At 42.6% G+C, this 27,988-nt stretch overlaps 5 protein-coding genes and 1 long non-coding RNA gene across 16 annotated transcripts; 4 read left to right on the top strand and 2 right to left on the bottom strand.

The window, feature by feature from the left end:
- Nucleotides 1–37: 37 nt before the first annotated feature.
- LOC100830635 lies at nucleotides 38–7,637 on the bottom strand. 2 transcript variants are annotated; one of them, XM_010235681.3, is made up of 14 exons: nucleotides 7,170–7,637; nucleotides 5,231–5,312; nucleotides 5,016–5,119; nucleotides 4,678–4,804; nucleotides 4,498–4,592; nucleotides 4,166–4,289; nucleotides 2,840–2,920; nucleotides 1,969–2,067; nucleotides 1,650–1,823; nucleotides 1,456–1,543; nucleotides 1,317–1,375; nucleotides 1,177–1,245; nucleotides 714–845; nucleotides 38–621 (listed from the first exon to the last, which is right to left on the bottom strand). In XM_010235681.3, exons 1-14 carry the CDS (start codon nucleotides 7,208–7,210, stop codon nucleotides 406–408), a joined length of 1,491 nt encoding a protein of 496 aa, XP_010233983.1. In that variant the 5' UTR covers nucleotides 7,211–7,637; the 3' UTR covers nucleotides 38–405. The 2 variants fall into 2 exon arrangements, with proteins under 2 accessions (XP_010233983.1, XP_003571271.1); XM_003571223.4 differs by having other exon boundaries at nucleotides 1,317–1,387; nucleotides 7,170–7,636.
- A 2,110-nt stretch (nucleotides 7,638–9,747) lies between these two features.
- LOC100830023 (signal recognition particle subunit SRP68) lies at nucleotides 9,748–16,244 on the top strand. The gene is made up of 13 exons (XM_003571221.4): nucleotides 9,748–9,944; nucleotides 10,041–10,107; nucleotides 10,598–10,708; nucleotides 11,237–11,426; nucleotides 11,544–11,629; nucleotides 11,810–12,002; nucleotides 12,816–12,927; nucleotides 13,136–13,263; nucleotides 13,408–13,614; nucleotides 13,697–13,806; nucleotides 14,666–14,789; nucleotides 15,295–15,444; nucleotides 15,753–16,244. The coding sequence occupies exons 1-13, from the start codon at nucleotides 9,833–9,835 to the stop codon at nucleotides 15,972–15,974; spliced, it is 1,812 nt and encodes a 603-aa protein (XP_003571269.1). The 5' UTR covers nucleotides 9,748–9,832; the 3' UTR covers nucleotides 15,975–16,244.
- A 749-nt stretch (nucleotides 16,245–16,993) lies between these two features.
- Nucleotides 16,994–22,821, top strand: LOC100834321 (dehydrodolichyl diphosphate synthase complex subunit NUS1). Of its 6 annotated transcripts, XM_010235678.3 has the most exons (8): nucleotides 17,006–17,269; nucleotides 17,622–17,910; nucleotides 18,340–18,407; nucleotides 18,543–18,747; nucleotides 18,855–18,951; nucleotides 19,142–19,224; nucleotides 19,313–19,316; nucleotides 22,502–22,821. In XM_010235678.3, exons 2-8 carry the CDS (start codon nucleotides 17,637–17,639, stop codon nucleotides 22,503–22,505), a joined length of 735 nt encoding a protein of 244 aa, XP_010233980.1. In that variant the 5' UTR covers nucleotides 17,006–17,269; nucleotides 17,622–17,636; the 3' UTR covers nucleotides 22,506–22,821. The 6 variants fall into 6 exon arrangements, with proteins under 6 accessions (XP_024317287.1, XP_024317288.1, XP_010233980.1 ...); XM_014900821.2 differs by lacking the exon at nucleotides 19,313–19,316 and having other exon boundaries at nucleotides 17,012–17,269; XM_014900822.2 differs by lacking the exon at nucleotides 19,313–19,316 and having other exon boundaries at nucleotides 17,262–17,403.
- On the bottom strand, nucleotides 21,968–23,229 carry LOC104583454. The gene is made up of 4 exons (XR_731201.3): nucleotides 23,099–23,229; nucleotides 22,794–22,991; nucleotides 22,488–22,654; nucleotides 21,968–22,370 (listed from the first exon to the last, which is right to left on the bottom strand). It is a non-coding gene; the product is annotated as an uncharacterized LOC104583454 (long non-coding RNA).
- Nucleotides 23,230–23,373: 144 nt separating this feature from the next.
- Nucleotides 23,374–24,656, top strand: LOC100835853 (chlorophyll a-b binding protein 8, chloroplastic). Its single transcript, XM_010235677.3, has 3 exons — nucleotides 23,374–23,597; nucleotides 23,691–23,752; nucleotides 23,856–24,656. Exons 1-3 carry the CDS (start codon nucleotides 23,469–23,471, stop codon nucleotides 24,472–24,474), a joined length of 810 nt encoding a protein of 269 aa, XP_010233979.1. The 5' UTR covers nucleotides 23,374–23,468; the 3' UTR covers nucleotides 24,475–24,656.
- Nucleotides 24,657–24,821: 165 nt separating this feature from the next.
- On the top strand, nucleotides 24,822–27,937 carry LOC100825930 (probable E3 ubiquitin-protein ligase HERC4). 5 transcript variants are annotated; one of them, XR_731200.3, is made up of 5 exons: nucleotides 24,822–25,293; nucleotides 25,669–25,885; nucleotides 25,969–26,281; nucleotides 26,843–27,387; nucleotides 27,565–27,937. XR_731200.3 is itself a non-coding variant. In XM_003571027.4 (4 exons), the coding sequence occupies exons 1-4, from the start codon at nucleotides 24,989–24,991 to the stop codon at nucleotides 27,316–27,318; spliced, it is 1,311 nt and encodes a 436-aa protein (XP_003571075.1). In that variant the 5' UTR covers nucleotides 24,822–24,988; the 3' UTR covers nucleotides 27,319–27,937. The 5 variants fall into 5 exon arrangements, 2 of the variants coding, with proteins under 2 accessions (XP_003571075.1, XP_014756306.1); XR_731199.3 differs by having other exon boundaries at nucleotides 27,481–27,937; XR_731198.3 differs by having other exon boundaries at nucleotides 26,843–27,480; nucleotides 27,565–27,933.
- Nucleotides 27,938–27,988: the final 51 nt, after the last annotated feature.

Raw genomic sequence — 27,988 nt, 5'->3', positions numbered from 1 at the left:
AATGAATGAAACACAGAACGGCAGATGACTAGCAAACTAAAAGCAATGCAACACCGCATCCCTTCTTTCATTTCGCCAAACAGGCATCGGCAACTTTACAACATCCGGAGCGGCAACGAGAAAATACAACAGCGAGCCAGGAGAGACGGAAGAGCGATGATCCATGGGCATACAACAGATACAGTGCCCGGCCAAAGCTCACACACAACCTTTGATCCGCGCAGCCGGATCACACGAGAGACGTGGCACTAAAATTACATACAAACACGCATGTATAAGTACGTATTCACCTAGCGTCAGCTTCAACTCGGCGTCGTGTCGGTGGTCAGGATGTTGGCGTCAGTTGATCAGCAGCAGGGCGTGTTGTCGGGTCGGGGGGTTAGACCAAAGCTGGGTGAGTATAGTTCACTGTCCAGACGAGTGGGTTCGCTTGTGCCGGGACTGCCCCAGGCACATCCTCAGGCGCTGGGAGAGACTGTCCCCCATCTCCTCCTTCTCACGCTTCAGCTTCTTCCACAGCGCGTGGATCTTCTTCTCCTTGCTCTTAGGGGGCGGCGACGACTTGACAGATTTCCTCTTTTCCAGCCTCAGCGGTGTGGCCAGAGCCTGCACCGTCATGTTCTGCCAAGAGGATTACAGGTCAGGAGGGAATCTTCTTCTTTTTGAGTCAATTAGATGAGGTTGGAAGGGAAGCAGCTCGAGCAATGTACTACCTGGTGCTTGTCATTGGTGCCTCCCGGGGGTGACCCATCGCTGGCCGCCCCTAAAGATGAACATCTGCCCCAACTTTCTCTGTTGGAGCTTGTGTATGAGAAGGACTCCTCGTTGTGCCTACTCGTTTTATCCTATTCAAGAAGTGACACTTATTAGTTATTACCACCAGAGAGCTTACAGGATGAACTATTTTACAGCAGGGAATCTGTCATGATTCAGGAAATTCATCAAATGGTGCATGGAATGTAGGCAAATGGTTTGAAGATCTGTATGAGTACCGACCACCCATATCAGTACTCCACTGATCAGCATTTCATACAATGAAGTAACTCAGATGCAGGACAAGGCCAATAACAGAAAATGACCTCAATGGATGGTTAGAACTTAAAAGATGAATTAGATGGAAATAACAATGGACTTAGCTGCAAAATTAATGGTAGCTAAACAATTTATATAATTTACCGGCAAATGCGATCCTGCACTATCACCATCCATACCCGAGAGGTTATGATTCGCATCTAAAAGGAAATCCTGCATTTCATGGAAATGTATCAGGAAAGGGTCTTTCAAATCAGACACGAACATATCATTAACAAACCTACCAAGTCATCCTCATTCTTAATGGACAACTGATTTGCGCTCTCCGACAGCAATTCAACTACTGAAGTTGTAGCTGAAAAAAAAAGTTAGTGAACAAGACCTAGTTATAACTTGCAAGATGTGAAGGGGACTGTGTCAGACCATTTCGAATTCCATGTGTATCGGTTGTTGAACTGCCTGCATCTGCTTTAGCTGCCCGCAGACCATTGATGATATCAAAGAACAAACACTGAGGTAAAAAAAGCAACCAAAAACAAAGGTGATTTTCTTGGAAGTACTTCATACCAGACAAAAGAATATATTAAGTTATGAAGTGAATGTTTCATGAATTTTACCTCATTGGTCATGGCACCAACTTTAAAAGCACCCATATTTAGCTTATTTGAGCATGCATGAGGCAACTGAGGAGGGCGAAGAGTGTTATAAAAAAATATCGAAACTGAATCATAATATGATTGAGGCCTTGGGGAATTATGGTCACCCTCAAATTTTACTATACTTTTATCCCCCTGCACAGAAACACATGTGTTAGAAAATGACTACCTTGCGCTTCAGCAAGAGAAGTTGACCCGCAGTCCCTATATTATTTGTTAGATGCAACGTGACATCTATTTGCCAGTGAAACTTTATAAAGCAAGCTATGTATGCATTTACCCCGTATGCTTGGTGAATACGATCACAGTGGTGAGGCTGAATAAACATGTCATTCAAACCATGTCCAAATAATGCAGGAATAAATGTCTTGGGAGCTAGCTGGTTAAAAAGAACAACACTAAAGTTAGTTGCAGTCTGAAATAAGCATGCAATTTAGAGGTTACTGGAATTAAACAAAACCCATAACACTTGAGATGTCAAGGGTGAATAATCTACACTACTAGAGTACTGCAGAAGGTCTTGCCATTCAAATCCCAGCAATAACAAGTCAATCACGTTTGGTCTGTTGGGCTGACAGCTTTAGGAAAACAGACAGTGCAAGATCTAATCCAGTGCTGTTCAGACAAATTAAAAATAATGCATATGAAAATTTGGACAGAATCTAGGCAAGATGAAAAATTCTAATGATTGATTTTTCTGAGTTTGCTCAATTTGCTAAATTACACCGTATCCCCTATAGTGCTGTCCAGACCAAATTCAAATGATGTACAAGACATTTGTGCCAATACCAAGCAAAGGAAAAAAAAAAGAAGTGATTTCCTGAGTTTTGATTGAAATTTGTTAATCAGTAGTTACACATTATCCTTGCTGAACTGGAAAATGCCAGTTGCACAATCTGATGATGTGGTTCATCCAAATTGCATAAAGCAACAAACTACAACTAACACCTTATGACATTGCCACCTTATGGGTCACTAACACATGCAGTGAGCCATGCATGGGTACGATATTGCAAAATGATCATGTTTCATGATACACAGTGGCAAAATGCCTTTTATCTTCCCCGAGTTAAGTTCTAAAACATTGTTCTTAAAGTAAGGTTTTGATATGTCAAACTATATTGTGACAAGGTATAGTTTATATCGTGCACCTTTATAACATTAAGGTCCATTATGTCAAACTTGGCTCTTTTCTGAATGACTCGTCGCATGTACTGTACAGCCATCTTAACCTGAAAAGATAGACCAAATCATTAACGCTATGCAATTACAGCAACACACAAAGATTTGGGAAATGTTTATGTTAGCAAGAATGCATTAAGGAACTTCACCACATCTCAGTGTCCAATACACACAGTATCCTTCTTAGGGATGCAAGCAGGTTGGGTTGCGGCAGCCCACCATATGCTTACGGTGCTCGAGAGCAATTTATGTGGGCATTGCGGCTGCCAGTAAAGGCCATAGGCCACCAGCTTTTGTATGGCGCATTGTGATTGCGGTGGCTCTCCGCACAAGCCCGCCAGACCAATGGATCTATGAAGTAGACAAACACACATATGTGTGCTCTCATCAAAGCACGCATCTCTACTGTGCAAGAGCGTGAAGAAGAGATTGAGAAAGCATGTGCACGCGCGCACACACACAGATGGATGGATGTGGCTGCTCGTGATCTTGTCCAAATAGCAGGAAAAGATGTCGGTGGCTCCAAGAACAGGAGCAATGTATATGACCTGGATGCGGTGGCTGCAGAGGAAACCGGGCAGCAGAGTGGAACAACAGTGGCCATGGATGTGACACAGGAGGATGGGCGGGAGATGGCCGCAGAGGACACCAGCGATGGAGGTGATGGGCGTCGCTGTGTTGAGCACTTGTGCTGGTCGACAGAAATCTCCACGACCACCCTGAGGGTATATGGCCATATGGGCTGAGGTCAAAATCCCAGGATATATGGGCTGATGGCAAAATCCCAGGGTGGTCCTGGCCACCCTATTGCTACGCCCTGCTGGACAGTGCAGATGGACACGCTTGAAACTGCATTGGCAATCAAGTAAATGGACTTTGTTTGTGGGTAAGCCCATGCCATCCTTCCATACATAACATTGAGCAACTGTGCACATAGATTCATCTACTAACTCAATAGTATAAGTGAAAGCTCAAAATATAGGAAAGACACAGTCCTATTGACTCGTCACTTGTGTGTTAAAGTTGAGTGTCTGGAAATTATATTTCAGTAGGAGTGCAACAAGATAACTTGTCGGTTGTCACAACCTTTTGCAAGTTGCAATCAGATGGTGAATAGATTCGTGTGTCCAAACTAAACTCAAATGGTACAAAGTTATTTTCCAAGGGAAACAAGAAATAACCACAATGATAAGTCATGATTTCCTACATATTAAAGCAATGTACCTTCCAGCATTTCCAGGATATACTTTTAAAAATGGTGAGAAAGCAACAGATTCTGCAGAAGATGCACATACCGTGAATTTAGGAACTCTGATTTTGTAAACATCCACGAGTTCCAACATCAATCCATGCAAGTTGGTGAAAGCACTATCCAATACCATGGCAGCAATTGAGGGATCTTCTGCTCCATACAGTAGGCTGTATTACAATTATATATAGCATGAACTTAAAGCCTGAAGACGTTCTTAAACATCTCAATCAAAGAGTTAAATGGAAGAACCAGGAATCAATCGAACGCACATAATTTTGTTCAATAACAATCTAATGACTTGCGATTCTAAAAATATTGAATTGCTGAAATGAAATACATCGCGAAGGAGCACAGTGTATCCAATCCAGAAAGTACCTTGTAACAGCACCCATCGATCGCCCCCAAAGGCCTATACGGGAAACTTGCTTATTGGTACGGAGAAATGAGACCACGGATTTGAGATCCTCTTTCTAGAAGTAAATTATTGTGAATTTCAGAACAACGTGGCCACCAAAATATGAATGCACAAGACCAAAACTGATACTAGATGTATACCTCGTGCCAACCAAGGCTAACATAATCCCCATCTGATAGACCTGACCCGGAAAAGTCAAGTGTGAAAACTGTAATGTTTGAAGGAAGAAGTATTACAGCTGCTTCGTTTGCATCTGCTCTGCATCCACTGCATTGAGTTAAGAGAAAAAGCTTGTTATATTAGCACGTAAAAAGAGGACATGCCAATATTTATAAATTGTAATATTAATCCAATGTGGCAGTTTCCAAAGTCTTACAAATGCATATTAAAGCAAGTTACATATAATCAGAATGCTAGAACAAAGAAGTGCCCTATAATGTGCCAACATATGCTAGCAGTGAGCACGCAAGGTAGGTACCTATTTCCATGGCAGTAGATCACACACGGAAGGGCAGTATTTTCCGGAATAAAAGCAGGAACATAGTGGCTGCATTTTAAGGTATGGCCCCTTGCATTTGTAAGCTGCCAGGTTAAAGTATAGCAATAAGGTTAGAAAAGACATTCACAGTTGTGTCACTTCTCATTATCAAATGAAAGACAGAAGAAACCTCGGTAATTGGTCACCCTACTTGCCTCCAAATCTAGTCGTTTGTACCTTCGTCCTGCGAGGATAAACTCGGTCTCCCATAAATACTGATCTGGATTATACTCTGACCTGCATATTAGCAACCACTCAATCCCATCAGATCAGGTACGGGTATTCATGCCTAACATATTTGATGTTACAAACCTAGCAATGAACACGTCAAGACGTGCTTGTGCAATGCAAAACCACAACTCACAAGTCAATGACTGTAAAACTTACCTTTGCAACCTAAGATACACATGACACTGATGGTCTAACTCAACATCTATTATAAGATTCTCAGATTTAAATGAGAAGAATGAAGAGACATGCCTTGGTTTGAATTGATACTGTAGAACAAACTATATGCGTCCTTGATGTAGTCGTGAGACAGCACTAGGATTAGGGGGGTGTTGATGCTCAAGGGTTAAGAACGTAAGGTGTTAATTGTTCGTACAGTGGCCTTGTAGCAAAGGTCATCATACCCTTAACAACATTGCAACATAGACACCACGATGTTTTTTAATAGATCCGGTCACGTTGCTAGCTAGTCCTATGTTAGGAGAATTGTTGAGGGTGTTGCGTTCCAAGCCTCCCGAACCACGTCGACTTCTCGACTCAAGTGAATGGTCACATACCCACATGCCATGGTCTTTCCGTATCGCAAGACTATGGCTCACTTGGAGCTCTAGGCCTCTCCCATTAGTTTGTATTCCAGGTGAGGGTAAATGGTCAGATACTCGCATGCCATGTGTGTGTGTTATTTGGTGGGGGGGGGGGGGGGGGGGTAAAGCTTGGTGTGTGATTCCATCGGGGCTTAAGGATGAGGAGGTGGTTTATGGTCCACCCAAGGCTAGATGTCTTGTCCATATCAATATCTCATTGTGTCATCGGCCTCCTCCACATCCTGGTGTACGTTTTCTTGTACAAGCCGTATGATCGCTAATCCTGATCGCACCCTTTCCGACTCGAGTACTCAAACGCGGACGTTCTTCCGCTCTCAAATTCCGAACCCTAGCGAGCAGAGAGCTCAGTGGCGCGGCACACAGGCGACCAACGGCATGCATTATGCACTAGGCAAAGGCAGGGAAGGACGCCTGATGTTGTGAAGCTCAATTTGTTTATGTCAATTGGACCACCCAATATTTTTGTGCCTACTGGACCATCCTGGCTACGCCACTGGTGCATGGTGGACTTCGTTCACCTAGGCCATTCTTTTTTTATTTGTTTGTTTGCTTGATTCTTCCTTTGGCTGGTATTGACTTTGTTGACTGTTGTTGAATTTTCTTGACTATATGTTGACTTGGTCATCGCCATGCAGGATGCGCAGCCCATCCCATATAAGGGAATAATTATTCACCAACAATCCTTCTCCCAACAAAGCTAAACCTTAAAGGTAGCTTCCAAAAGGATGCACATGAAATTAATAAACTTCACAACCAACACCAAAGATGGTGCAACAGCCTACCATTTATCTCGATGTCCCTCCTCCGTAAGTTTCTCAGGAGGTTAAAATTACTTCTTAATGTTATATGGGTACACAAGATGCCTGTACAGATACAATTATACATAAATGACAACTGTCGTGAGCACTGCATTGAACCTAACTCTAGCTTAAATGGTACAGTACATAATAGTACGAATTCACAACGAGCCAACAAAATAATCAGGTGACAATGTACCATTATGTACGACTAACTGAACCAACTGCCTAAGTGAAACTTCCAAAGTTGACCATCGGTACAATTAACATGGCAGGGAATTACACGCACGAGCATTTTGAAAATAACAACCGTTCGGACCTGATGTTGCATGTGTACCGAACATTCGCTTTGATTCCACCCACATTGTTCCAACTTAGTACAATAACAAGGTCGCATGCGAATGCAACGTCATGGCAATTTGTACTACCAAACAGGAAAAGCAACATGCGGGAGGTAGGGGTACCTAGGCGGCCGGATGACGAAATTAACGAACTGCTCGATCATGGCGTCGGCGGCGTAGGGTCCTTACGCGGCGCCGCGCCGGTCGTGTGGGGGTGGGGGCGGGAGGGGGGCTCGAAGCGCTCACGCTGAGCGCGCCCGCGGCCCGCCCGACTCCCACGGCCCCAGCTCCTCCTCTTCGAATTCCGCCCCGCCCACCGGTGTGAACGCAACCCAGGCCCACCACAGCTGCAGGAATCCTCGGGACTCCCTGCGAGCGAAGGCGCGCGCGCGCGTCGGATCTGCGCGGGAGGCTCGCTGCCGCGCTGAGGGCCCGCCGGATCCGGCGCGGTTGCCGGCGAACCGGGGCTCGGGACTCTCGTCGCGAGCCGCGGAATCCGGCGGGGAGGGCGGCGAGCGGGAGGGAGGGAGGCGGTGGACTCTGGTTGGGAAGAGAAGAGGGGAGGAGCGAGAGGCAGGGAGCAAAAGCCGTGGGAAATGGAGGACGGTAATGAAGCCGAGGTAATCGGGTTTTTTCTTTTCTTTTTGTTTATGTTCTGTCGTGCCTATTTTGCTGTCTTTATTGCGGTCCCACGGCGCAGATGCTAAAAGCTGCACGTACACGAAGATTTGTCCCAAGTACTCCTACTTGAACTCTTTAAATTTAAATTTAAGTAAAATAAGGCATGGTTTGAAAAAGGCTCCGCCCGAATGTCAGGTCTAATGGGCAGCATTCACATTTTTTAGAAGTAAATACATTCACACGCTTTAGAGGCAAATCCACAAACGGAGCTCACATTCTTGCAGCATTTGATGGAGCTTAAATTTGTTCGCAAATACTTTCTACATAAATCAATGTCATCACCATCAAAGAAACTAAAGTTTTTCTATCATCACTTGTGCCAGTCGAGGAAGGAATACCAATAAAATCAAGTTTATGTTGTATTAGGTTACCTAACTAAACAAGTATATGCGTCACTCATGACCAATCTTACAAATTGAGAGAATTTGTGACTCTAAATGCACGTGGGGAATGAACCTTGAGAGCTTGTGGGTGATGCTCGTGTCCATCCAATTTGAACTGGACAAATCTTCATGTTGAGAGGGATGACGGCTCGGCACTATTGAAAGATCAACTATGTCTATTAGAGTATAGACGGTGAATACGAGGCATTCTAATTTTAACCCTAAATAAGTTATGCTATGTGATGTAAAAGAGTAAAACCTAGAACATACAGATCTAACACGCGAGACGAGGAAAACTACTTGCCAGAGTAAAATGTAGAAATTTACTAATTTAGTAAGTAAAGAGACATGATTTTTTTTTTATCCTGGAGTTGGTATCTTTGGCATCTTCCAACCTCTCGGCTGGAGAAGTTTGACCACAAAGACTTATGGATACAAAATGCTATCATTTTACTTCGTGGATTGGGACACAACGTCTATTTTCAATCAGATTCCTCAGAATAAGAGTCACTTGGTATGTGCTCTGCATACCAAACAGTTTGTCGTCATAGCCATTTGGGATATGCACCTCACATCTCAAATGCCTGTCAGCCATAACTTACTGACATATACCCTCGTCGAATAGCAAACCATCATTCAAACTCTTTTTATTTGATATTCATAGGGGTTTTGGAGAATCAGAATCCTTACGATATTTTCCTACATGGGTCATCTGATTTGTAGGTTTAGAACCCACATGAAAAAAGATTTTTTTTCCATCGACTCAAACCTCTTCGTTTGTCTCAGACCTCTTCCTTGTTTTTTCTGTGTTCAACCAAAAGAACTTTGGTGCAATTAATCACAATCCTATAGGACTAATGCAGATTTTTCTTCTAAAACATTTGATTTAAGTGGATATTGCAGTCACACGTCTTTTTCCAGTTATCGCGTTTACCAATCATATGAACCAAATTGACCCTTAGAGGGAAAGGTCTAGAGCTAGCCACCATCTACGAGAACATGCAGTCTGATCATTTAGCACAAACTAGTCATCTATATAGCCTTTGAGAAATATGTGAGTTTCGTACATTAGGAACTCTCTAACCAAAAGAAAAACTAGATGCGCCATGTAATTAACACACAACGATGTCAAGTTGCTAACAGCGACACGATGTCACCTATGTTCCATCGTTTAATGGCTTGAAGCTTGGAGACTCGCATCATATCTTCCCCCAATTTATGACCGCGCTCTATGTTGTGCTAAGTATGATATGATGTTCAACTTTAAAGAGGTTGTATTGTGAGTAGAAGACCATTCTCTTTATGCGGGTAATGACGACCGCCGATGTCACCTCCATGTATAAATCTCAATTCCAAAGAGGAACATTTTTACGCTACCTCGATGCTATTTATATGTATACAATGGACTACCACGGACTCCCTCCGTCCCATACTTTGTACTAAAACAGCGACAAGAATTATGGGACGGAAGGAGTACCTCTTAGGTGATCCATGGGGTGCTAAATAATTTTGTTGTGATTTATATAGGGTTTTGACTCGCAAAGACCTTGTTAAGCAAAACCGATAGCGTTTCTCAAAAAGAAAAAAGAAAAAGAAAAACCCGCAGACGCGCACTTCTCTGCTGAGGGGCTTTTGGTGGACCCAATTCTAACTCCGACGCCGCACAAACATCGCTTCGACAAGGCTCTCGCTAGCTCGCCCGACGGAGCCATACCCGCCGCCATGTCGAAGCTCGCCAACCAGTCGCCGCCGCCGCCGCAGCAGCCGTCGGACATGGAAGTCGACTCCGTAGCGGCGGCCGAGGAGAAGAGTACCGTCAGGTTCTCCATCAACGGTACGCTTCTCCATCGCCCCTCCCTCATCCACCCTCTCCCCCGACTCGATCTCCCCCACCTCGCGTCCCCTGATCCGTCTCTGTTCCTCCTCGCAGTGCTGGAACTCATGAGGGAGGCGCAGATGCAGCACGGCCTCCGCCACGGAGACTACACGCGGTACAGGTGCGCGTCCTGGTTCCCGATCCCCACCCCCACTCGACGCCCGCCCAGATCTGCCGCCTGTTTTCTCTCCTCAATTGTGCCCGTGCTGCCATGATTCTCGCCTCGCGGGATCCACGCGTGTAGATCGATTGGGTATCCCGTCATGTGCTCAGATGTGTGAATTGTGGTGGAATGTTTTCATCAAATTGTCTTCCCCCACGATTCAAATTGTCCTATCATTATAAACCCTGCTGCGTACTTGGTCTGTAGTCTATCTGAATCCATACATCTAATCTAGTTTAGAAACTCATCCTTTTAAATTTGTGCTTTACAAATTACAATGCTTGCTCTGTTTCTCTGGTACTGATACACGGGGGAAGTTTTGTCCTGTCAGATGTTGCATGATTTGTTTGCCCAAAGTATTCTCCTTTGGCTTATAACTTATTAGTATGTAGCTCCTCGTGTTTGGTGTGCGCACTTCTTTGTCTGAAGGATTTAGTATTACTTGCAGGAGATACTGTACTGCCCGTCTGAGAAGGCTATACAAGTCTCTGAAGTTTTTGCATGGCCGTGGTAAATATACCAGGAGGAGCATAACAGAGTCCACAGTGACAGATGTGAGGTGTGGTGTTTCTCCAGATAATCTGCTATATGGTCTGCTGCATTCGTTCATACTTCATTTCGATATCTCTTTCCCTAGTGTTGAAAAAAGGGACCATTGAAATGGCAGATGAAACACTTTATGATGCAGTATGTGTTGAGCGGTATAACATGTCTTTACAATACATAGTAGGATACTCACACCACCATAACAAGTATTTCAGTAATTTTGGCAATTTAGATGGACCTTTTTTGAACTGGAATGTTTCTTCTGCTGTTATTGCCAACATGTATTCAGTGTCTTGCAGAGTAGTGAGAATTTTTCATTGCTTTGTTTACCGTTAGTTATACAATTAGTACTGGCGGCGATGGTTCCAGCTAGCGTTTGGTAGTTGTGTACAATACATGTCTGTGATATTGATTAGTAATGTTAATCCCTTACCCTAGCCAAATGTTTGTTTATTAGACTTGGTTATGTCATAAAATGCATGTGGTTAGCCAAATGTTTGTTCAATAATTGTTTATTGAAACAATTTCAACACGTGAGCAGGTTTCTACATGTGGTATTTTATATGTCTGAGAGAGCATGGAGTCATGCTATGGAAAAGAAAACTGCCGGTCCAAGTGCACGGCAGCGCATCTACATGTTGGGTCGATTTCGGAAAGCAGTCAAATGGGCGACACTCTTTTCACAGTTATGTTCTATAAAAGGAGATTCCAGGACATCATTGGAGGCTGAGGTGTATTTCTTTACTACCTTTTGTTTGATTTAGTGCTCAGTTTACAATGTTATGTCAAGTGTACAAGCAGAAGCCTTGCTATATTGACCTGATATATTTTTCCTTTTTTTTATACAGGCATATGCTTCATATATGAAAGGAACTTTGCTTTTTGAGCAAGAGAAGAATATAGAGGCAGCAATGATGAATTTTAAGAATACCAGGTTTGTGGATGATGCCTGTTTCCTCAAAGTTTTGGCTCTGTGGATTGTGGCCATTATCTCGGATGTATACCTTTGTCTTGCTGTTTGGATATATCATGACACTTGGTTCTACTGATTAAGTGTTTTGTATAAGTAATTTGCAGCAATATATGGTGATTGTGTTATGTATTTTTCTCACAGGACTGTATATGAGGAGCTTGGGAAGTATGGAAGTATAGAAAATCAACTTTTATGCCGTCAGCGCATCGAGGAAGTGGAGCCTATGATTGGATTTTGTTCACGCAAACTTGGTGGATCCGCTTTACAAGAACATGAACTCCTAGATATGGAAAAGGAGGGGCCTGCTTATGACCTTTTTAAAGCTAAGATCGAGGTATTTTCTTTTTTTACTACTATATCATATATCTCTACAGCTTTTGAGGGACCAGTCAAGGGCCCACATATTTTGTTGGAATCCACCATAAAACCCAGTCTTCAGAAATATAAGATATGTTAAATTTTATGTATGTCACTGCAAAACTATCAAATACTGCACATTCCACTGCACACGCGATTTATTTTTCGACCACACACCTTTTGACAGATGCATGGTTTCTATTGGTTTACTTTCTTGTTTTTATTGGTTTGTTTGTGGGAGGTACAAGTGGAGGGGACATGTGCACCTGCCTTGTCAGAGAGGCATCATGTGTGCATTGTTTATCTTTGCACAGTGTGCAACATGAATGCCGTTGACACATTCATGTTTGAACTTTGAAGCTCTTGGTCACTGCAATCCACATAATTTTGTTTGCAGCTAAAAAATGGTGGGCATCTCTTGCAGTCCACCCAAAGTATGATACAATGGGTGTTAGTGAATGTTGTATCCTTGAACTAGTACAATGATGAAGCAGATCACCAGGATATCAAAATACATGGCAAACGATTATTGTTTGGCTTTTGTGTTCTAAGCTTCACACACTTGACATGCATTTTTTTTGGTGGTGGAGGTGGGCGGGGCTTTGTTTTCCTGTATTTCTAGGCCAAATCATGGAAGATCCTTTGTCTCCCCTTAATATATTTAATATATTACTAGGGAGTACAAAAAAATAATCCAAAAATGGAACTGCTATTTTAATCAAGATACTGTTAGACAAGTTTTGGGATATGGCTTTAATTATTGCTTACAGACGTCTTTTGATATTTGCAGGCTGTATTATCTGAGACAAGATCACAGCAAGCAGCTTCTATGACTGAGTTTAACTGGCTTGGTCGAAGATTTCCAATCAGCAGTGCAAAGACACGTGTCTCCATTTTGAAAGGTATAGATATTTATATAGTTTGTGTCTGTGTTTTCTGAATATTATAGACGTGATTTGCAAGGTGTCATGATGCAAGCCTTTCATCTAGAGATAGTCGGTTGTTCTGGTCTTATTAGATTGACCAAATAATTATTTTTGAAACATTATTCTTGCTTCATCTGCACTTTTCTACTTGTGGATCTCTTTTTAATCTAGTGACATGATTCAGCTCAGCAGCTGGAGAGAGATTTAAATGGTGCAGCCAAAGAATCGATTCCAGCAGACAAAAAGCTGGCTATTTTTGACAAACTATTTTCTGCATACCATGATGCCCGGGGCTGCATCCGCAATGACTTGGTATGAAAAAGTTTGTCCGTCAACCAAAAGTTTCTAGTAGAGATCTCAGTCATGCGTTTTTAACTGTTCTCTTAAGCTTCTTCTTATATATGCATGTTCTAAAATTGCCAATATGCATCTTCTAACTTCTTTGCCAAAATGCAGGCTTCTGCTGGCAATGCTGAGAATATAAGAGATGATTTGAATGGTCTTGACAAGGCTGTTAGTGCTGTTTTAGGATTGAGGACCATAGAACGTAACCAGTTACTTGTTAGTATTGCGAAAAGTAAATTTACAAAGCACCAAGATGAGAAGAATGAGAAAATTACAAAGCCAGAAGAACTTGTTCGGCTATATGATCTGCTAATTCAAGTAAGTTCCCTTTATATCATGCCTTACTAGAGTTGTGTACTTCAGTCTCTTCAGCTGATGTGAAAACTTCTTTACTTTGCAGAATACAACAGATCTAACTGATTTAGTTAGCTCAGGAAGGGATAAAAACAAAGAAGAGAACACTTTTCTCCAGGAATACGAGCTGAAAGGTTTGGCTTTCCGAGCTGAGAGGTCAGTTCCACTTTTTTTTTTATTTGTTTTTAGAATCAGCTTCTCTTTTCACGAACTACTTGTGATTTTCACTTGTTTTTGTTGGTTTATAGCCCTTGTTTGCTATCAGAACGGCAGCTGCATTTATGCATATCTACTAAATACTACTAATAGCTTGCCACATGACATCCATGCCATTTTACTTATTTTCAAAGATATTCATCTATATCTGTACCAATTCAAAAAGTAGAGTTAGGATGGGATACTTTTCATCTAGGCCATCTGATTTTTTATTATTTTAAATCCAGTTTCATAATCCTTGATCCACTGGTTGTGGAAAAAGAAGACCTACCCTAATCACTCTTGCAGTTGCTGCATCCTAATTACACCCTAAGCTCAGTTTGTTTCACGGTTTAAGGATTAAGTTTTTACATGCTATTCTTTTTTTTTTGAAAGTGGGTACATGCTATTCTTTTATTTAGAAGAATCTTCTATGTCCTTATTCTCGAGTTGTACAAGTGCAAGAAATTTTCAAATATTTTCTAATTTTAGATGAAACTTTCTGATGTTAAAAACTTCTTGTGCTTTTAATATTTATATTTAATTAAAACTGTGCATGATTATATGATTTTAGTCTTGTTCCACCTCGACAATAGTCAAGGTAAAAATAATAAATATACAAAAAGAGAAACTGTACTTGTAAATGTTGAGATCACTAATTTTTTGTTTAGTTATGTCAGTCGAATGTGCTTTGCATGTCCAATGTTGCTAGTTAAATGTCCCAGCTAGTTAACAAGGTTTCATTTGATATCAAAGAAAGTTTACATGTAATAATGGCTAGTGGTTATTCTCACATGTTCTGTTTTGGATTATTGTGCAGATGTTTCTATTTGGCAAAGTCATATAGTTCAGCTGGTAAAAGGGCTGAAGCATATGCATTATTCTGTTATGCTCGTTCTCTCACTGATTCTGCACTGCAACAACTGGCTAACAGTTCTGACAAGGTTTGCCATTCTGCCAGTACTTATATACTATGTCGGAATAAATGACTTGTTAGAGAAAAAAATCATGGGTGTTTGGAACGCTTATATGATCATTAATATTTGGAATAAGTCTATCTGTCTTGAGCCACGCCATCCGCCTCCTAAACCACTCCAGGGGGTTATTTGAGTGGTATCGATACTTCAGGGGCAGAATGCCTGGTTTCATATTTCAGGGGGTGATGTAGACTTTCTCCGTAAGGATTTGGTAGCTTTAAACTCCAATCAGTCTTTTTCATTATTGTTTTCAGTGTCTCCATCGTTGTCAATATGATTTGGTTCATGTATTATGTTGGTACCCTCGCGAGTCTGCTATAGCATCAAGCTTTTGATCTTCAACCAACATAGTTTTGGGGCTTTACTAAGGGGCTCCTAAGTTTATTCTATTTCGTTACTAGTTAATGTGTTTGTCTTTTTTTTGGCTGTCAAGCACGTGCTTGGGTCTAAGTTAAATGTGCTGATTTTACAGGCCTTAATCCAAGATCTCAAGGCTCTATCTGACAATTGTAGATCCAATAGCTGCATAGAACATGCAACAGGTATTATGGAGAATGAGAGTGCGCCGGAAAAACTTTCTAAAGGAGTCTCAACTATGTCACTTGGGGACGACAAAAGAAAGGTGTGTTTTATACAAGGATTTTGTCCACATAAACGTCTAACAAGATTGCAGTCTCTTCTGTTTGGTATTTAGATTGGTAGTCTCACCATGTTGGATTATTCAGCTGAATTTGTTTTTAGAGAAGTAATTGGATAAGCCCAGATATTTATGCCATTATTACTTTTGATTAAAATGCTGTTTGGGCTGTCCGGGACCTTTGGTAACCTAGAGATTGATAATGTATTATCAGCAAGTGATGTGCTTTAAGGCGGCTAGCTAGGTTTTGGTCATCTTTAGATAAATGATGATGACAAGTTGATATTTTGCAGGAGAATAAATACCTTCTTGAAATGCTAGAGAGCTACGAATCCGCACTTGGTGAGCCAAACACCAAAGCAACAAGTCGCATTGCGCAATTTCCGCCCCCTTTCCAATCAGTTCCCTGCAACCCAATTGTTCTTGATATGGCATACAACGCAATTGACTTCCCGAACCTTGAGAACAGAATGAAAAAGGAAAAGAAGGGTCTCCTCAGCAGATTGTGGGGTTGAAAACAAGAGAGGACGCAACTCAGTTCCTTTGGAAGTCCGGATTATCGTGGATTAATTGTTTCTTTTCATGTGTTATGAACGTGTCGCTCACCACAGGTTCACATTGCCTGTTAACGACAGGAGGATTTTTTAGAATGTCGAAGTATTTTCCGTATGCAAAAGTGTACTTGTGTTAACATGTGCAAAAATGCACTTCTGTGACCGGAGGATTTTTCAAAGTACATCACTCTGGGTGTCACTGTTTGCCCTGACTTATCCGTTGCACAGTTATTGCCGTATGTTGTGTGAACATGTGCAGGCGCAAACATTATCGCTAGAGGCATTTAGCTTCACAAATTAGAAGGAAAAAATATTGTGGGTGCTAATCATGTCATAAAATGTCAATCTGTGAAATTTCATTCAATCATCGAACTATTGCTTGCGTTCCTCCAGATTTGGATGCTATTCATGTAATAACATGTCAATATGGGAAATTTCATTAAAAAAAATGTAAGAGTAAATGTCTAGGAACCCTTACATTTGGAGGTTTAGTATCAGAAAACCAGACTTATGGATTTTTTTCTCACTTAACCATAATTTTTGTACTAATCTGTCATAATAAACCATAATTTCGCAAGGCCTGCTGACGCTATTGGTTTCACAACTTACGTGGGATGGCGGCATCTCGGTAGGCGTGGCTGCCGCTATCTACTCGGAATGTTATGAACTATTCCGTAGATTCAATCATGTAATCCTAGAGAAAGTAACATTGTACTCGTCTCGTTCCTAATTTTTGTTGTTGTTTTAGTCCAAATTTGAGCGGGAGCGACTCATATGCTAGCTATTTGGAGGGATAATTGTGATCTTCTCTAATAATAAATGACGTAAAAAAAATGACGTAATTATTTTAAACAATCAATAAAATTGTGATGATGGCTGTTTCCAAGGAAAAAGCTTGTGATTAACTGAAAAGGTCCAAATATTGTGATTTTCTGATACTCCGCACTTAACTTCCAAAGCCGGAGGCCCGGAGCCCATCTATCTCTGGACTCTATCTCACCCCTTTTTTCCTTTTCCTGTTTCCCTCCTTCCTCCTTCTGGCCCATCTCGCTGCCGAGCCCCCTAGCCCCTCGAGCGTCTTCCTCCTCGCGTAGCTCAAGCGCCGCCGCCGCCGCCGCTGGTTGATCTCCCCATCTATTTTCTCGCTCGCTCCCGACCGTTTATCCTCCCATCACCCCACGAACCAATTCTGCCCTTTAGCTCCCTGTTTCATCTCCTTAATCCCCCCCAATTCGTATCTGAGGCAAAAAATCAAGGTATGGCGGCCGACCTACCTTACGCTACTGGGTCCTCCGCCCGGCTAGGTTGTACAACGAAGCATGTTTTAAGCAATGAACCAGTGAGAAAGGTCACTGGTGTGGTTTATGTGCATTATTCGCTACAAATCTAGGTGATTCATGGGAATCAGTATATTCCTTTTCCTTTCATAGTCTTTGGGAAACTATAACACATGCTATCTGCTACTTGATGATCCCACAATTCCTATTTCATGACCTCCATCTGGTAGAATTGCAGGAGGCAACTAATCATGTTACTCATTTCTCATTTGATGTTATGTCAAAATATAAGACAGGTGTATAAAAAGGTTACGTACTTTGGCCAATGCAGATATCTTGATCATCCATGATGGTAAAGCTCATCTTAGGGTTTCTATGGTACCTCATCCACTTGGTGATCAGCCTCTTCAATTTATGGTCTCATCTGTGTAATAATCTAGAATGCTACCTCATTTCATCTGAGTTGCTGCCCAAGTTCCGAAATCTTCGTCTTGAGAAACTCAAGTACTTGGGCGTCGTAGTAGATAGCAGAGAAGCAAATAATATTTTGAAGGTCAAGCAGCTTTTGTGGTGGTTATCAACTATCGGTGTTAAGAACGTAATTCTCTATGACGTTGAAGGTCTGATAATGAAAAATATAGTTACATGCTTCCGCATTTCAGTATATAGGATCTCGTTGTTTTCAAGTCTGAATTTTGTCTTGTTGGCCTATCCTCCACGGCTCTACCTATAACAGCTTGTCTTCTGGATTGCTTTTCAAGCCATCTCAATAAATATGTACCATAAAGGAATAGCTTTATGTATTTTCATTAAATTAATTTGAATTGTGCACTAAATACTGAAAGGGAATAAAGTAATGAAGTTGGAACCTTCCAACCTCCAATAACAAATAAAATAGAACATGACTTCAAATATACCAGGTCTTTTTTTAAACAACATAACAATGCAAATTGATTCCAAGTTACCATGTTTCTATTCCTTTGCAATATTGTTTTATGCACAATCTATGGTTCAGAGTGATACGCCTGACCTGTGACAGTACTCTACAGGAGTACTGAAGAAATTGCTTGAGCCTGGTATAAAAGCCTCAAGAGACAGGAATTCAAGGAATTCTATAGTAAGTTGCATATCAGGAATTCTATTGTGTCAATTTGCTGTCTAAAATATGGACTAAGGTGATTGTCAATTCTTTAACTGCCTAATTGGTATATCCATCACTCTTATAATCGTATTCATTCTCGTGTGCTTGCAGAATGTCAGTGCAAACATGGAAGCTTCGCACTTTAGTCACGGAGGGATGGCTGTAGAGTGTCTTTCTGGTTCTGATGGCAAGGAAGGCATTGCAAAAGCTGCAAACTTAATGTACTCAGATTTCTGCAATTGCGCTACTCATGGATCTGCCAAAAGTGACATCATATTTACAGAGGCTGACATGGCTTGTGCACTGAGAGCAGCTGGTATGTTTGAAAAATTATTTCCTCTCGGTAATATTCATTTAACATTTATTAGACATTTCTACATTGCAATTCTGGATGGGCACTTACTCTTCCCGTCTTCCCATTAGGTAGTGGTGGAGCAGAACCTGATCTTCTTCTTGTGTACGGTCCTGTTAGATGTCATTTAGGATTTCCTGCGTGGAGATTACGGTATACAGAGATTGTGTAAGTCCCCCCGTGCCCCCATACCATCTTATAATCCCCACTATAGTTTCCATGGTAAGCAAGTTTAATGAACTTGCTGAAGTCAAATGCAAAAATTATTGCACCTAAGGGGTTACTATTTGTGTTCTTTACTTTATTCTTATTGTACATTCTAATGTACTACTAAGTATCTCAAATTTTTGTTGTGTAGGCATATGGGTTCATTGAAATCGATGAAATATGGTTCTATTGTGAAAGCTTTCTATCGATTCTCGGAGAAATATCAAAATTATGGTAAGCGTTTATTTTCAGCTTGGTATACAGTACTGCAGCAAAACTCTCATCTTCGGAGTAAATTACACAAAATATTTCCTGTGTGCAGGCATGTAAGGCAACCTTTTCAATTGGTAACATTTTTTACTTGCGTCATAAAATGGCTATATAATGGCGTGAAGTGATTAGTTCTCTATTGTCCGTACTTTCTTGATATTACGATTGACGTTGTTAAATAAATATATAATACATGGCATAGTTACTAGATTCATGTTTCGCTCGTTTGACAATTTGGGTTAGCGGTTCATGATTCAATGTCGTCCACGAATCGAGTTCTTCGGGAGTTATACAACTCTGGTTCGTGAATCCAACAATTCTAATTCCCTCCGATTCACGATAGCACTATTTATTCCTCCTTTTTTTGCCATTACTTCGTGAGTAAAGTACTCCCTCCATTCCTATACGTAGCTCACATTTTTTTTTCTTTTGTACCAAGACAAGCTCTCGTTTCTAGCACCGGACCATCCACGTTGGTTTAGGAGTCCTATTACGTGTTCCTTGATCTTTCGGTGAGTCTGCACGTGATAACTCTCAACTTGGCGGAATGGCGACTCTCATGAAGCAGCTACCGGCTGAACTGACAGGCCAAACAATCGCCGAACCAACACCCCTCGATGTTATCAACTTGCAAGAACCAATCTCACCTGACCACGAAGGTCTATTACTGCAAGCAGTTGAGAATAATTGGCAAGAACATGGTATGAGTAATTCTGAAGACTGTAGATTTATATTAAGCACAATATGTGGAGTTACATATAGGAGATCTAGCTGTTGGTGTTGTCAACACAAGAGCAGATCACAAGCAGCAGTTTCAGTACGAACTCTAAACTGAACTAAACATAACCCAAGTCCTAAATATGGAGGTACCCCTCCTTTTAAGCTAAAATGGCTGTTGCTAGGTCGGTTTGCTACAGTGTTGTGCTGCTACAGTGCAGCTGGCACCAGCTGATAGAATTACTATTGAAAAGAAGGTTGTTCCACGTATATGGACAATCAACAAAAGTGGACATTTAGTCAAAAAATAGTGGCCGGCAGCTTTTTTATTTGCAGCACCTTGATTTCTTATCACATTCACATTGTGTTCTCTTGTGTAAAATTTGTGAATGACTAGTCTATCTTCGGAGTTGAGTTGAAGTAGTAGGAGGTGTGACGGCATCGGAAGTGGTCATGTCCTCGTCATCCTCCCCTTCTTGAATTGAAGTAGTCGTCGACTCAAGCTCCTCTTTAGCTCCACCTTCAGATTTAAACCCATGCGTGGGAGCCGAAGAGGAGCTTGAGTCGAGGACGACTTCAATTCAAGAATGGAGAATGATGAGGACATGACCACTTCCGATGCAGCCACAGCTCCTACTGCTTCAACTCAACTTCAATCTGAAAATAGACCAGTCATTCACAAATCTTACACAAGAAGAAAACACAATGTGAATGTGATAAGAAATCAAGGTGCTGCAAGTGGAAAAACTGCTAGCCACTATTTTGACTAAATGTCTACCTTTGTTGACTGTCCATATACATGAAACAACCTACTTTTCAATAGTAATTATATGTACTTAGTGCCAGCTACATTCTAGCACCACGACACTGTAGCAAACCGACCTAGCAGCCATTTTGGCTATAAAAGGAAGGGTACCTCCATATTAGAACTTGGGTTATGTTTAGTTCAGTTTAGAGTTTTTAGTGAAACTAATGCTTGTGATCTGCACTTGTGTTGACTAAACCAACAGGTAGATCTCCTATATGTAACCGCACATATTGTGTTTAATATAAATCTGAAGTCTTCAGAATTGCTCGTACCTTGTTCTTGCAAGTTATTCTCAACTGCTTGTAGGAAAAGACCTTCGTTGTCAGGTCAGATTGGTTCTTGCCAAGCTGATAACGTCGAGGGGTGTTAGTTCAGCGATTGTTTAGCCTGTCAGTTCAGCTGGTAGCCGCTTCGTGAGAGTCACCATTCCGCCAAGCTGAGAGTTATCCCCTGCACACTCACCGAAAGATAAAAGGAAACGTACTAGGCCATAATGTCATATTAGGTAGTTGGATACACGAATTGGTAACCGGATTCGCGAACCAGACATGCATATCCCTCCTCGAACTTGATTCATCCAGGTTGTCAAATTGCGAACCTGAATCATGAATCGAGAGAACCGCGAATCTGGTAACTATGACATAATATGACCCAGGTTTTGGAAATGTACCAAAGTACAATTACAAACTGTGGACTCCAGCTTAGCCATCAATCTTGAAATACAGTCAGAAAGCTGCCGAGAGGCTGCACTGAGGTCAGGTTACTAAAGCAAGCTAAACTATTATGATAAAGGAAACCCCCTACCAAAACCAGATCACAAGCAACAAACTGACACAGCATATTGATCTGCAATTCAAACGCGGCAATAAGGAGGCTGATAGGACTTTCAGGTCCTACTTCCTTTAGCAGCTTTCTGTGAACCATTGCCACCACTCAATTTTCAGTAAGACCTTCTAATGCTGCATGAACATCAAAATCCTATATATTAGAGCTTCATGACCAAACAGAATCTTGCTCTCTTAGAAACCATGTGATACCTCGTCCTTCATAACCCTCAAACAAACTGCAGATAGACCAAAAAATTTACTCCCTCCATTCCTAAATATAAGGCATGCTTGACTTTTTAAAGTCTCCAAGACATGACTTTGACTATGAGTTGACTTAATATGCCTACAAAGTTACTAGTAAAATGACATATATGACATAAAAATATATTGTAATACATACAAATGATATTATATTACATTATTTTTACATGTCCACTCGATATACTTCCTCATATATTACTGGTGAAAGTTTTATAGCGCTAACCACACGTCGGCACACACTTCCATAATGTTTTTGTGTTAATCTGTTGTATTCAGAAACATAATTTTTTTTAAGCAGGGACTAGCCCCTGTGGCCTTTTCCTGTAAGGAGAGACAACCATTAGGCAGCCCTTTTTATTCATTTTCAAACACAGTTACATCATCCGTAAGAGTTTCTAAGAGGAAATTAGGAGGCTCATGTCTTCAAAGCGGGTGACGAGGCTTGTCAGACACCATGAGTGTGCGCCTCTAGCCAACTGGTGGACACCCAGTTCTCACTGTATTCAGAAACATGTATTTACGGTCTTGAAATGGAGTCTGATTAAAGAACATATCTAAGCATAGCAAATTTGGTTCTGATTAGTAAACAGTGTTTTCTTAAATAACTGACTGACCTTTTGTTTATCAGGTAAATGAGAGCGGGTGCTTATCTTAAGAATGCCCAACTGTTATGTAAAACAAGCACATCTGCCTCTGAACTGGATAGAGCTTACTGACTTCAGTTTCAATATAGTGTTGGCAGACACACTCTGCTCCCTTTTTGGCAGATCAAATGTGTTACCTGTAGAACATAAGGTACAAATTGTTTGCATGTTTATTTGTTTTCGTCAGAATGTAAAACTGTGGACTTGCAGTTCAGTGGCAGAGCCCTCAAGCATATCTTGACATATACGTTATGTTAAAAATTGTATTGCTTTTACCTTATTGAAATTCACTCACTTTGGCCTCTTATTATCGTGCCGACTGTTAACTGCCAAAGTATGTCTGTTAACTGGATCCTTTAAGTTCTTTTAAGTGGGTATTTAATTCAGAGGGTGGTGGGTTGGGGTGGTGATGGATATTATGAGGAGATAGTCCCAGAAATCCTCCCCTATCCAAAGCCCATCTGTATTGTTAACCTGCAAGATGGCATGCAATATGATAGGCTCATGTGGGCAACCATGATATCCAATATCTAGTTCCATCACAAGAAATGGAGATTTTAGACACAAAAAACAACACCAACCTGTGATGTCCACAAGCCTTTTTTTTCTCCTGTGAGATGTGCTGTTGTCCTGTCCACAAGCCTGGACAGAAGGCAAAAAAGAAAATCTCAGCCAAGGGAATGCTGGGAGGCCAGGTGGCAACCCCCCTTATCTCACCAAACCTGCCACGTGGCGTGCTTCTACTGGGTCCACAGATGCCCTCATCCACTCAGCTGCCATCTCACACCTGAATTAGATTTCCCCGGCCCCACTCCCGCCCAGCCACAAGCCTTGTACCTCTCTCCTTTTCTAGCAGTGAACGGTTTCAGAGCACACACTTTCATCTCACCACACACTGCACTTTCCTCATCTCCCCGAAAGCAGGAGCTAGAGGAGGAGCTTGCAGGAACAATGGCGGCTCAGGGTCTTCTATCTGGGAGGCAGCTGCTGGGGAGGCCCCTGCAGTCCTCCTTCTCCAGGTCGTCTTCCTCCAGGAAGTCCCCCTTCATCGTCAGGGCAGAGTCCAGCCCCCCTGCCAAGGTATATATGTGTTCATCTCCAGCTATGTACACTTTTTGTTTCCTGATGTGATAATATGAGATTAATTAATTAGCAAGCTGTTTTCTCTTTCAGCAAAATGATAACAGGCAGCTGTGGTTCGCGTCCAAGCAGTCCCTGAGCTACCTTGATGGAACGTAAGTCTTGCACCGGAGCACAATATGTATTCATTGGAATATTGGCAGGGTGGCAAAGAGAATTGATTGAGAATCTGATCAAGAAAGTATTAATGGTGTGCAGACTGCCGGGTGACTTCGGCTTCGACCCGCTGGGCCTGTCGGACCCGGAGGGCACCGGCGGGTTCATCGAGCCCAAGTGGCTGGCCTACGGCGAGGTCTTCAACGGGCGGACGGCGATGATGGGCGTGGTGGGCATGATCGCACCGGAGGCCTTGGGCAAGGTCGGGCTTGTCCCGCCGGAGACGGCGATCCCGTGGTTCCAGGCGGGCGCCATCCCGCCTGCGGGCACGTACCAGTACTGGGCCGACCCCTACACGCTGTTCGTGTTCGAGATGGCGCTGATCGGGTTCGCGGAGCACCGGCGGCTGCAGGACTGGTACAACCCAGGCTCCATGGGGAAGCAGTACTTCCTGGGCCTGGAGAAGTTCCTCGGCGGCTCCGGCGACCCCGCCTACCCCGGCGGGCCCATCTTCAACCCGCTCGGCTTCGGCACCAAGAGCGACAAGGAGTTGGCAGAGCTCAAGCTCAAGGAGATCAAGAACGGCCGCCTTGCCATGCTCGCCTTCCTCGGCATGTCCATCCAGGCCATCTTCACCGGCGTCGGCCCCTTCCAGAACCTCCTCGACCACCTCTCCGACCCCGTCAACAACAACATCCTCACCAGCCTCAAGTTCCACTAAAGGCATCATCAAATCGATCGATCGATCCGTGCATCGCCATGATGGTACCCATCGTCCATGGAATGTAGTGCGTGAGAGAGGTTTAAAATGCTGAGGGTGGGTGTAACATGTAAATTTGTACGCGTGCTGCGTGCACGCTTGTAATATTTATTATATTGTGCTCTTAGTGTGCATTGCATCTCTGATCACTCTTCACCAATACCTGCGTCTTTGATCTTTCGAGTTTTGAGTTGAAAGTTTCATGTATTCATGATCTAGAATGTTCGTGGAGGTGAGGGAGAGGAGGCTGCCATGTGGTGGTTTAACCTTACCATAATCTTCATCAGCAGCCAATCTACCGAACTGTGGGGTCCATATTTTTGTAGGCCGAATGACAGTCAGCATGCGTAAGATGCCTAAATCGGCCCGGCCCAAGAAACATGACGCGTAGTTGGGCTATCTTTTCTCGGGTCCACAGTAAATCGTCCCCAACGCAGCCGTCGTCTTCTTCCCCACTCTTCGACGGCTGCCCCAAATGCGTCACCTCCTCCGCGCGCGCTCCTCCGCTTCCCGCCTCTTCTCCGCGCTCGCCGCGTGCGCGAAGGCGCCTCCGCGATCCGGCGCGGTGTACGGGTTTGGCGACAACAGCCATGGAGCGGTGGGCCAGCCTGCGCCGGCTGCCGACGTGTACGTCCCCACGCCCGTGCCCTCCCTCCCGCCGTCCGTCGCCGCGGTCGCAGCCGGTCACTACCACTCCCTCGCCGTATCCGCAGTCGGGGAGGTCTGGGCATGGGGGCGCAACGAAGAAGGCCAGCTCGGCCGCGGTCTCAACGCCCCGAGGTGATTTATTCTAACCCTCTTTCCCCTTTCCCTTTGCCCTTGTTGGATGCTCTTTCTCTTCGGCGCTACTAGGTGACGACTCACGTGCATACCGATGCCCCAATGTTATGATCCCAGTGTAGTGCTAATCTGCAACAATGGCACTGCTTCCTGATAGGTTATATAAAGTGCAGTTGCAAATTGCAATTATCTATTCCGGTTGCTAGCACGATTTTTTTTATGATTATTAATGAGAGCTACCTCTCCGATTTCATTAAAGGAAACCATATGGTTACTAGCACGATGGCTTCCTTGCCCAAATAAATCAGCAACAGTAATGTGCTTGTTCAGTAACATATGTAAGTGCAACTGTTTTACCATTTTGCTTAATGGCAGGAATACTTGGAGCAAACCAGAGCAGGTGAGAGGATTGGAGAATGTTCAAGTTCGATCTGTATCTGCTTCAGGTGTTGTTTCGGCAGCAATTGGGTGCGATGGCTCTTTATGGGTTTGGGGGAGATCAAAGCGTGGCCAACTTGGCCTTGGCAAGGACATTGTGGAGGCTACAGTGCCTTGTAGAGTGCAGGCACTTGCTAGCTATGATGTTGTTAAGGTTTCAAATTTCTCCCTGAAATTAAAGTATATGTATGTTGCTCACTAGCAAGGCAACAGTTCTGATTGAAGGAAAAATGGTAGGTATCGTTTGGATGGGGCCATGCCATGGCATTGACAAAGGATGGAGGGCTATTTGGTTGGGGTTATTCAGAAAATGGAAGGCTGGGAGTAATGGGCCGAAGTACCCAGGCTCCTTCTCCCCAAGAATACATTGGCAAAATGGGGGATAAGTATTCTAGTTCAATGATGGATGCTGTTGAGAAGATGGTTGCAGAAAAAATTCGAAGTGAAGATAATATGCCCATCATCTGGGAACCTTCTCTTGTTCATGAAGTGTGTCATCTTGAGGTATCTGATGTGTCCTGTGGGCTTGATCATTCCCTGGTTCTCTGCTGTAAGTATTTTCACTAAAAATTGAAGCCCTTGTGCAAACTTGCTATGGATAATGTTTTCTCATACTTCTATTTTTCATTTCCTCAAAACTAGTAAGTGTTGATAATCCATGGTGGAATTATGAATAGTAAATATAAGTTGTGACCATTGGTTATTCAAGCACTTACATTCTTTCTCACAATTCTTGTTTGTTCTTTTATCAACATATAAAGCTAGGAGCTGGGCTGTTATGAAAGCATGAAGCGTCATGCATACAGTATGATGCTCAAGGTTTTGTATGCGTGAGCACCAAAACTGCGAATGTATTTATGTTAGCAATTGCACAAGTTTGAATAGATGAACAATAATGACCACTAAAAATGTACTCCCTCCGATCCATAAAAAGTGTCGTCCACTTAGTATAAAATTTGTACTAAGTTAGTACAAATTTTAATTTTGTACTAACTTATTACAAAATGGTGGACACTTTTTATGGATCGGAGGGAGTACTTGTCTTTGGGTGTTCACGTTTTTCAATTTCCATTGTATTTATTTCTCTCATGTGGTTTATGCATTTACCCAGCTAATTGCACTGTACTGAGTGGTGGAGACAACACTTATGGACAACTTGGTAGGAAGGCAGGCTTGCCCAAATTACTTCCTGTCGACATAAGCTGCAGCCCATTCTCCGTGTCAGCAAGTGCTGGCCACTCTCTTGCACTATGCCATACAAGCACTGACAATGTTGAAACTCGTGTGCTCTCATGGGGATGGAACTGCAGCTCCCAGCTTGGCCGACCTGGCCAAGAGGACATCCCAGCACTAATTGACTATCTGGTTGGTGAGAAGCCAGTATCAGCTGCTGCTGGTCGAGTTCATTCTGTGGTTCTCATGTCTAACGGAGAAGCTTGGGCATGGGGATCTGGCCGAAATGGTAGGCTAGGTTTGGGAAGCTCAATGGATGAGGCAGAGCCTTGTCTCATCGATACCCTGGAAGGAGTAGAGGTCTTACAAGTTGCCACGGGGATGGACCATAATCTTATCTTGGTTAATGAGTAGGCTGGGCTGCTTCTTTGTGGAAAGATATTGATTCTTGCATCAGCCACTGGAATGCTTTGCCATCAACAGGTTGGGATCTTTAAACATAGTTATGAACTTATAATGCTTGCTACACAGAGCTTGTGAAATTGGGTCTGACGGTCTGTCACCTTGCACTTTCAGGTAATATTTCCTGTTTGTATGCTTTCCCACCACTGTCAACAATTGCGTTTGAAGTCAGTTTGACAGAGTTTTTTCTTCTTGAAGGGGAAATGTTGAGATAGTTAACAGAAAAGCATGGTGTGAAAAGGTTGCACAGTTCTTCGTCAAGTACAAGCCCAATGTGCATTCTGAGATTTTCTCTTGTGTAATTCTGTAACTTTTTTTTCCTTTGTACATGCCTTACCGTATGGTTGCGAATGTTTTACTTCGCTACCATCTTGGCATCTCCATTGGAGTAGTAAGAGTAGTACCATCGGGTTGTGCAAGATATCTAACCTTGTCATTGTTGTAGATTTAAAAGCTTTATACAAGCAAACTCTTAGATGTCCAGAAATTGTGATTTGAATCCTGTAATGAGCATTGCCATGCCATAACAACATTTTCTTTAAATTGTGGTGCTGCACTTTACTGAAAGAGATTTTGTACTTTGGTGTCTTTTCACTGGTGTTGTTTGTGCAGACGTGCAGTT

This window comes from Brachypodium distachyon, chromosome 3, assembly GCF_000005505.3.
Source record: "Brachypodium distachyon strain Bd21 chromosome 3, Brachypodium_distachyon_v3.0, whole genome shotgun sequence".
Taxonomy (NCBI): Eukaryota; Viridiplantae; Streptophyta; class Magnoliopsida; order Poales; family Poaceae; genus Brachypodium; species Brachypodium distachyon.
This window is presented reverse-complemented; position numbering and strand designations above follow the sequence as displayed.